We start from the raw sequence: 11,068 nt of genomic DNA on the forward strand, positions 1-11,068 counted from the left end.
GTATTGATGAAGAAACACAACACAGAAAATTTGCAGAGTCATGCAGACTTCCTGAGACATCAAACTTTAAATATTTGTTCTACCTTTGATCAATACCTCTATATAGTTTTAAACCCAGATGACCTCTCATCATAAGGTGACACTGCTGTTATCCTGTGGTATCCAAGGTAACTGGTATCCAAATAAGGTATCCACACTGAGGGTATCCATGAACTGCATCCATAAATGGTATCCACAAACTTTTGGTATCACATCACACTGTTCATAAATCTTCACGCTGATACCCGAGTAGCAGTTGCTTGGTTTATAGGTAGATTAAAACGATGATCATCACTGGTATATGAATATCCTATGAGTATGATGAATGCAATAACTCACAATATTCTAGGAGTGGTATAATAATGATAATAATAACCTATGATAAACAATTTACCTATATAGCATAACAATCATAACCAATAATATGCAATCTATATAATCAGCATCAAAGTCTGAACAAAAAGTTAGAATGGTCACATTGCCTTTTTGACCAAAGATTCACATTCAATCCACCATATTAAACAAAATCCCATCACTAAAGCAACCGACCAACTTTTAATGAAGGTAAATAGATGAACTTTCCAGATGAAACCTTTGTATCTTTTATGTCCCATGAATGCCTTAGACAAGGGCAAACACGGAAGCACCATTGAAGGACCAATCCTTTGTGGAACATTGTGTGACGTTGATAAGAGGACCACCTACCTTTTGTCGAGTCAGGCTGTTGTACAACTTGAGCTTCGTTTCCTTCTCAACACGTGGAGCCTCCCAGAGGGGCTGCGTTCTCTTCATTTTTCCTGAAACAGTGTTTATATACAATAACAGTTCTCCAGAATTCCAATGTCAATCCTTCATCAACATGTCATGTCTGTAACTCACCTGGGTATTGTCTGTGACATGCTCACCTGCTCATTGTCTGTGTCAAGGAGAGAACTCATGCACACCTGAATACTGTCTGTGTCAAGGAGAGAACTCATGCACACCTGAATACTATCTGTGTCAAGGATTCTACTCATGCACACCTAAATACTGTCTGTGTCAAGGATAGAACGCATGCACACCTGAATACTGTCTGTGTCAAGGATTCTACTCATGCACACCTGAATACCATCTGTGTCAAGGATAGAACTCATGCACACCTGAATACTGTCTGTGTCAAGGATTCAACTCATGCACACCTGAATATTGTCTGTGTCAAGGATTCTACTCATGCACACCTAAATACCATCTGTGTCAAGGATAGAACGAATGCACACCTGAATACTGTCTGTGTCAAGGATTCAACTCATGCACACCTGAATATTGTCTGTGTCAAGGATTCTACCAATGAACACCTGAATATTGTCTGTGTCAAGGATTCAACTCATGCACACCTGAGAATTGTCTGTGTCAAGGATTCAACTTTTTAAGGATTTTACATATGAACACCTGAATACTGTCTGTGTCAAGGATTCAACTCATGCACTTCTGAATATTGTCTGTGTCAAGGATTCAACCCATGCACAGTATATTGTCTGTGTCAAGGATTCAACTAATGCACACCTGAAAACTGTTAGTGTCAAGGATTCAACCCATGCACACCTGATTATTGTCTGTGTCAAGGATTCAACCCATGCACATCTGAATACTGTCTGTCTCAAGGATTCAACCTATGCACACCTGAATATTGTCTGTGTCAAGGATTCAACTCATGCACACCTGAATACTGTCTGTGTCAAGGATAGAACTCATGCACACCTGATTACTATCTGTGTCAAGGATTCTACTCATGCACACCTAAATACTGTCTGTGTCAAGGATAGAACGAATGCACACCTGAATACTGTCTGTGTCAAGGATTCTACTCATGCACACCTAAATACTGTCTGTGTCAAGGATAGAACGAATGCACACCTGAATACTGTCTGTGTCAAGGATAGAACTCATGCACACCTGAATACTGTCTGTGTCAAGGATAGAACTCATGCACACCTGAATACTGTCTGTGTCAAGGATAGAACTCATGCACACCTGAATACTGTCTGTGTCAAGGATAGAACTCATGCACACCTGAATACTGTCTGTGTCAAGGATAGAACTCATGCACACCTGATTACTATCTGTGTCAAGGATTCTACTCATGCACACCTAAATACTGTCTGTGTCAAGGATAGAACTCATGCACACCTGAATACTGTCTGTGTCAAGGATTCTACTCATCATGCCTGAATACCTGAATACTGTCTGTGTCAAGGATAGAACTCATGCACACCTGAATACTGTCTGTGTCAAGGATAGAACTCATGCACACCTGATTACTATCTGTGTCAAGGATAGAACTCATGCACACCTGAATACTGTCTGTGTCAAGGATAGAACTCATGCACACCTGAATACTGTCTGTGTCAAGGATTCATAGAACTCATGCACACCTGAATGTCTGTGTCTGTGTCAAGGTCAATGAACCTTATGCACACCTGAATACTGTCTGTGTCAAGGATTCTACTCTCATGCACACCTGAATACTGTCTGTGTCAAGGATAGAACTCATGCACACCTGAATACTGTCTGTGTCAAGGATAGAACTCATGCACACCTGAATACTGTCTGTGTCAAGGATTACCCATGCACACCTAAATACTGTCTGTGTCAAGGATTCAAACCTCATGCACACCTGAATACTGTCTGTGTCAAGGATTCTACTGCTGTCTGTGTCAAGGATAGAACTCATGCACACCTGAATACTGTCTGTGTCAAGGATAGAACTCATGCACACCTGAATATTGTCTGTCAAGGATTCAACTCATGCACACCTGAATACTGTCTGTGTCAAGGATTCAACTCATGCACACCTGAATACTTGTCTGTGTCAAGGATTCAACTCATGCACACCTGAATACTGTCTGTGTCAAGGATTCAACCTGCATGCACACCTGAATATTGTCTGTGTCAAGGATTCAACTCATGCACACCTGAATACTGAATATTGTCTGTGTCAAGGATTCAACTCATGCACACCTGAATTACTGTCTGTGTCAAGGATTCAACTCATGCACACCTGAATACTGTCTGTGTCAAGGATTCAACTCATGCACACCTGAATACTGTCTGTGTCAAGGATTCAACTCATGCACACCTGAATACTGTCTGTGTCAAGGATTCAACTCATGCACACCTGAATACTGTCTGTGTCAAGGATAGAACTCATGCACACCTGAATACTGTCTGTGTCAAGGGTAGAACTCAATACCTATGCACACCTGAATACTGTCTGTGTCAAGGATAGAACTCATGCACACCTGAATACTGTCTGTGTCAAGGATAGAACTCATGCACACCTGAATACTGTCTGTGTCAAGGATAGAACTCATGCACACCTGAATACTGTCTGTGTCAAGGATAGAACTCATGCACACCTGAATACTGTCTGTTCAAGGATTCAACTGCACACCTCAAGGATTCATTCAACTCATGCACACCTGAATACTGTCTGTGTCAAGGATAGAACGAATGCACACCTGAATACTGTCTGTGTCAAGGATTCTAACTCATGCACACCTGAATACTATCTGTGTCAAGGATAGAACTCATGCACACCTGAATACTGTCTGTGTCAAGGATAGAACTCATGCACACCTGAATACTGTCTGTGTCAAGGATAGAACTCATGCACACCTGAATACTGTCTGTGTCAAGGATAGAACTCATGCACACCTGAATACTGTCTGTGTCAAGAATATTGATTCAACTCATGCACACCTGAATACTGTCTGTGCTGTAAGGATTCAACTCATGCACACCTGAATACTGTCTGTGTCAAGGATTCAACCCATGCACACCTGAATATTGTCTGTGTCAAGGATTCAACCCATGCACACCTGAATACTGTCTGTGTCAAGGATTCAACCCATGCACACCTGAATACTTGTCTGTGTCAAGGATTCAACTCATGCACACCTGAATACTGTCTGTGTCAAGGATAGAACTCATGCACTTCTGAATATTGTCTGTGTCAAGGATTCAACCCATGCACAGTATATTGTCTGTGTCAAGGATTCAACTCATGCACACTAGAATACTATCAGTGTCAAGGATTCAACTCATGCACACCTGAATATTGTCTGTGTCAAGGATTCAACCCATGCACACCTGAATATTGTCTGTGTCAAGGATTCAACCCATGCACACCTGCATATTGTCAAATATTCAACTAATACATGCCTGAATATTGTCAGTCAAGGATTCAACCCATGCACACCTGAATACTGTCTGCATCACACTCATCTTTGGCCTGAAAGTTGAGGCTTTAAACCTGTAGCTTCAAGAGCCAACGAGCCTCAACATCTAATCCTGTTATTTGCCTCTTATGACATACATGGGTTGCTGAAGACCAAATCTCCACAGGGGTGAACACCAAAGTCTACTATACATCTTATCCTGTACACATTAAACCTATCAATTCACACCCTAGCCTGTCTCAGTCTCTGAACCACATTATTTTCCCTACAGCCTAGCCTTCCCTGAAATGCTATAGCCCTAAATGAAGAAAGTCTAGATTTCCCCGGGTTCTCTGGTCTCCCTGGGGCTCCTTTTCAATATAAATGGGTTTATTTGCTACAATCAGAATTACATATATTCAAAGACTAAGCGTTAGTCTATTCACACCCCAAAAGCTAACAAACTTACCTGTACCATGTGGCCATTATGTGCCATCCTCACCTGGATGTAATGCTCCAGGGTAACATTACCCTATATCATATATTTATCACGTTTATGCCCCACTGAACAAAATTGTTACAATTATTTCAGATCCAGCTTTCTCCACAACAACTCAGATAGCCATACGTATGTGATCCACTTGACACAACCTAGCAAACCTTGAGTGCCTTCATAGCATTTAAATGAATAGAACCCTGTGCAAACAGTGGGTGTTTGTTGAATGCACTCACTGAACTCAAGCATGTTGTACCTCCCAGGTGAGATGCTCCGTCACCATGAGGTGTCCACTCACCCCTTACCTGTCTTGTATTTACATCATCTCTTCACTCTAACAAAACACTATCAGAAGTGTCTAAGTGTTCAAGCCACCCTTCATTCTTTTTATGTTCCACCTGTCATCTCACTTCACGATACCAGCTGACACACCTGGCAACACTCATATTCTCATGTCATTAATACAGTATCTCACCTGTCATCACTGCCATCACACCTGTCATCACTCCAGTATCTCACCTGTCATCACTGCCATCACCTCACACCTGTCATCACTCCAGTATCTCACCTGTCATCACTCCAGTATCTCCAGTATCACCTGTCATCACTCCAGTATCTCACCTGTCATCACTGCCAGTATCTCACCTGTCATCACTGTCATCATCTCACCTATCATCACTCCAGTATCTCACCTGTCATCACTCCAGTATCTCACCTGTCATCACTCCAGTATCTCACCTGTCATCATCACTCTCTCAGTCATCACTCCAGTATCTCACCTGTCATCACTCCAGTATCTCACCTGTCATCACTCCAGTATCTCACCTGTCATCACTGCCATCATCCCACCTGTCATCACTCCAGTATCTCACCTGTCATCACTCCAGTATCTCACCTGTCATCACTCCAGTATCTCACCTGTCATCACTCCAGTATCTCTATCTCCCACCTGTCATCACTCCAGTATCTCACCTGTCATCACTCCAGTATCTCACCTGTCATCACTCCATTATCTCATATGTCATCACTCATCTCACCTGTCATCACTCCAGTATCTCACCTATCATCACTCCAGTATCTCACCTGTCATCACTCCAGTATCTCACCTGTCATCACTGCCATCACACCTGTCATCGCTCCATTATCTCATATGTCATCAGTCATACCACCTGTCATCACTCCAGTATCTCACCTATCATCACTCCAGTATCTCACCTGTCATCACTCCAGTATCTCACCTGTCCATCACCTCACACCTGTCATCACTCCAGTATCTCACCTGTCATCACTCCAGTATCTCACCTGTCATCATCACTCCATTATCTCACCTATCATCAGTCCAGTATCTCACCTGTCATCACTCCAGTATCTCACCTATCATCACTCCAGTCATCTCCACCTATCATCACTCCAGTATCTCACCTGTCATCACTCAGTAGTATCTCACCTGTCATCACTCCAGTATCTCACCTGTCATCACTCCAGTATCTCATCTGTCATCAGTATCATACCACCTGTCATCACTCCAGTATCTCACCTGTCATCACTCCAGTATCTCACCTGTCATCACTCCAGTATCTCACCTGTCATCACTCCAGTATCTCACCTGTCATCACTCCAGTATCTCACCATCATCACTTCAGTATCCCACCTGTCATCACCCAGTATCTCACCTGTCATCACTCCAGTATCTCACCTGTCATCACTCCAGTATCACTGTCATCACTCCAGTATCTCACCTCATCACTCCAGTATCTCACCTGTCATCATGTCATCACTCCAGTATCACCTATCATCACTCCAGTATCATCACATCACTCCAGTATCTCACCTGTCATCACTCCAGTATCTCACCTGTCATCACTCCAGTATCCCACCTGTCATCACTCCAGTATCCCACCTGTCATCACTCCAGTATCTCACCTGTCATCACTCCAGTATCTCACCTCCAGTGTCATCACTCCAGTATCTCATCTGTCATCACTCCAGTATCCCACCTGTCATCACTCCAGTATCTCACCTGTCATCACTCCAGTATCTCACCTGTCATCACTCCAGTATCTCACCTGTCATCACTCCAGTATCCCACCTGTCATCACTCCAGTATCCCACCTGTCATCACTCCAGTATCTCACCTGTCATCACTCCAGTATCCCACCTGTCATCACTCCAGTATCTCACCTCATCACTCCAGTATCATCTGTCATCACTCACCTGTCATCACTCCATCTCACCTGTCATCACTCCAGTATCTCACCTGTCATCACTTCAGTATCCCACCTGTCATCACTCCAGTATCTCCCTGTCACCTGTCATCACTCCAGTATCTCACCTGTCATCACTCCAGTATCTCACCTGTCATCACTCCAGTATCTCACTCTGTCATCACTCAATATCCCACCTGTCATCACTCCAGTATCTCACCTTGTCACTCTCACTGTCATCCCACCTGTCATCACTCCAGTATCTCACCTGTCATCACATCCTCCAATATCCCACATGTCATCACTGGTCATCCTCCTGTCATCCTCCAGTATCTCATCCCACCTGTCATCACTGTCATCCTCATCCAATATGTCACCTGTCATCACTCCAGTATCTGTCATCACTCCAGTATCCATATCCTCACCTTTGTCATCACTTCAGTATCCCACCTGTCATCCCACTCACCTGTCATCACTCCATGTATCTCACTTGTCATCACTCCAGTATCTCCACTCTGTCATCACTCCAGTGTCTCAGCTCACCTGTCATCACTCCATTATCCTCACCTGTCATCACTCCATAATCTCACCTGTCATCATCACTCCAGTATCTCACCTGTCATCACTCCAGTATCTCACCTGTCATCACTCCATTATCTCACCTGTCATCATTCCAGTATCTCACCTGTCATCACTCCAGTATCTCACCTATCATCACTCCAGTATCTCACCTGTCATCACTCCAGTATCTCACCTGTCATCACTCCAGTATCTCACCTGTCATCACTCCAGTATCTCACCTGTCATCACTCCAGTATCTCACCTGTCATCACTCCAGTATCTCACCTATCATCACTCCAGTATCTCACCTGTCATCACTCCAGTATCTCACCTATCATCACTCCAGTATCTCACCTATCATCACTCTAGTATCTCACCTATCATCACTCTCCAGTATCTCACCTGTCATCACTCCAGTATCTCACCTATCATCACTCAGTATCTCACCTGTCATCATCTCCAGTATCTCACCTGTCATCACTCCAGTATCCAGTATCCCACTTTGTCATCACTTCATCACCTGTCATCATCAACTTCCAGTATCTCACCTGTCAATACCCAGTATCCCATCTGTCATCACTCTCAGTCATCACTCCAGTCTCATCTCATCACTCCAATATCTCACCTGTCTCCAGTATCTCACCTGTCATCACTCCAGTATCCCACCTGTCATCACTCCAGTATCCTCACCTGTCATCACTCCAGTATCTTATTTGCAAGCATCATTATTATTACTCCATTATTCCCACTCACATGTCATCACACCTGTCAATCACTCCATTATCTCACCTGTCATAATCAGGCTTCCTCCATTCTGATATTCATCATCTGTCATAACTCCAGTCATGCCACCTGTCATCACTCAATCTCATGTCATCACTCCAGTGTCCCTAATTCACTTAATTTGTACTCTTCACCTATGATTTTCACCCAAGAAAAGGCAGGGCTTTCTGCCACTTTATGGTCAATGGGGAGACAACTCCAGTTTAAACACGATTAAACCTTCCCTGGACATATCTTATTTCTTTTATGCCCTACTCAGCAACATTCCAGCTGTATGAAGGCAGCCTTTGAATACTTAGGCTTAGACTAGATAACCCAGTGGTCAATATTATGAGCAACAAGCCAGGTTTGATGAAACATACTCAACCCAGTTACCAAACCTGACCACCTCATCCATTTCTATGGGATAATTTTAAACAAAGAATCCTAAAGGCATCATCTGATACAAATGACATGGATTCTGATTTGGTTGAACATATTTCATAACTGCACAACATCTTGGATGTGCTTTAATTTATCTGTATGTGTCATTGTGTTCTAAACATCACAGTTGTGAAACATTACATCACATATGACAATCCTACAAGCTCTCACTGAAACTTTAATCAAGACATCGCCCATTAAGTTTTTAAGTTTTTTTAACTTTAACAACAATTTATGGTTAAATGCCAATGTCACAGACTGGCTGCTGTTTATCACTGGATTATTTATGCTCCAAGATCCAAGAGGCAGTAACAGCTAAGTATATATTAACAAATATCATGTCTTCGTCACACACACACACAGATACACCAAAGGATCCCAAGTTTCAACAGCAGTCCATGCTGGCCATACCATTTTGTTCCTTTGTTGTTTAATGCCACTCTCTTCCAACTATACCAGGGGCGGTGGGGTAGCCTAGTGGTTAAAGCATTCGAGCTTGTCACACCGAAGACCTGGGTTCAATTTCCCACACGGTTACAATGTGTGAAGCCCATTTCTGGTGTCCCCTGCCGTGATATTGCTGGAATATTGCTATATGCGGTGTAAAACAAAAGTCACTCACTCTAACTATACGAAAGCTGTAAATAATAGAGTCTGGACCTAACAATTCACTCGATGACATCATCAGAATCAATCTACTCAAAAAGGACATGATGACATGCATCAACCAATCGAGGAAGTTTGATGACCTGATGCTGTTAATCACTTCTTATTACAAGTATGGCTTACTGAGGACAGAGGGCAGTAGAGTAGCCTAGTGGTTAAAGCATTTGCTCTTCACGTCAAAGACCCAGGTTCGATTCCCCACATAGGTACAATGTGTGAAGACCATTTCAGGTGTCATCACTCCAGTATCCCACCTGTCATCACACCAATATCCCACTCCACAGTGATATTGCTGGAATATTGTTAAAAGTGCATAAAACCAAACTCACACACTACTGGGGACAAATTCTCACCCAGGTCTTCGCAGGTGCTGGTCACCAGAGGCAACAAGTGGACAAGTGGCCAGACTCTGTGACTTGGATGATTGTGTGAAAGGCATACACCACTGTCCACATTATCAACCACTGTATTATCTGGTCCAGATTTCTATGATTTACAGGTGACCTTCGTGTTACTGAAATGTTTCTGAGTGCTATGTAAAACAAGAAACAAACACAACTTATATGCATTCAAAGGCAATTGAACATCTCGAAATGTAATCATGACCATGATGACATGTCAACCAAAACTATGGACAGGGATATTCCGACAAATTCTGTTCTATGAAGCATACTGATGACAATCAGTACAAAACTGTAAGGATCACACATTATGTAACCAAATATCACCTATATTAAATCACGGGGAGTATTTCTTCTGAGTTGAGAGTTACAAGTTTATATTTATGTTTTAACAGTCATACACAAGCAGATAAAGTCTCAATTTCAACATAAAATTCTAAGGACAACCCACTCCAGTGTAACCTCTGAATGTCTTAAATAAGGGGTTGGCAACATTGTAGTCTTGCAAACTTGATTTCCTTGCACAACAGCAAAACTTCTATTCCAGTTATTAATAATTTTGGGGTGAACTATGTCATGAAGATGTCACTCACAATGACAGATTATGTTGTTTTTTTGTGAACAAGTTTTACGTTACACAGGTCTATCCCACACATATATTTGAAGTAAGTTATTTATGAGATAGTAGGTTGTATTTTCAACCTAAAACAAGTAACTTGCCTCGTGGCATTGCAACAAGCATAAGATGTATGACATACAAGAAACTGCTAAACATATACATTCAACAATGTGTGTTTTCATATTATGACAACCATTTCACTCGTTTTTGCTGATGGATTTGTAAGCATCGCGACAGCTAAGTGTGTCCCAACAGCTTCAGGAGGATGAGAACATGTACTACAAAATGTCTATGATAGAGTGAATAGCTGTTGTTGTTTCATACAGCAAACATGAATACTTGAGTGTCATGTCAAAGTTCATGTAATATGTTGACGACAGATTTTGTTCCCTCGGCTGACAATCTTGCCAACTGTACATCTGTAAATAAACCTGACCTGGACGATGTGACAATCTTCATTTAAAGCCGATCGCCGATTCGGTATTACTAACACAAACCGAAGTTGTCAGTCATAAATGTATATGTGATAGAATCAACATTATATGTTCTCCTAACAACTCACATGTATTCTACTTGTGAGCGATTAGAATTTATATAAACTGCTGTAACTTACCAGCAACTTCAGACATTGTCACCCTATTCCACGCGATGATGAAACCGGCAGTAGTACTGTAGCGAGC

The 11,068-nt window shown here is 42.3% G+C and overlaps 1 protein-coding gene across 1 annotated transcript in view; it reads right to left on the reverse strand.

Annotated features, from left to right (window-relative positions):
- The window catches only part of LOC124262247 (cysteine--tRNA ligase, cytoplasmic-like), a 299,881-nt gene extending 288,814 nt beyond the window's left edge, over positions 1–11,067 (reverse strand). Inside the window, exons 1-2 of the mRNA XM_046696729.1 lie at positions 11,002–11,067; positions 745–836 (exon numbers count right to left, since the gene is read on the reverse strand). Of these exons, the coding sequence (XP_046552685.1) occupies positions 745–836; positions 11,002–11,017 (108 nt within the window). The 5' untranslated portion in view covers positions 11,018–11,067. The remainder of the gene's footprint in view (positions 1–744; positions 837–11,001) is intronic.
- Position 11,068: the final 1 nt, after the last annotated feature.

Source organism: Haliotis rubra, unplaced genomic scaffold (genome assembly GCF_003918875.1).
Source record: "Haliotis rubra isolate DU_JTF1 unplaced genomic scaffold, ASM391887v1 Scf83, whole genome shotgun sequence".
Lineage (NCBI taxonomy): Eukaryota > Metazoa > Mollusca > Gastropoda > Lepetellida > Haliotidae > Haliotis > Haliotis rubra.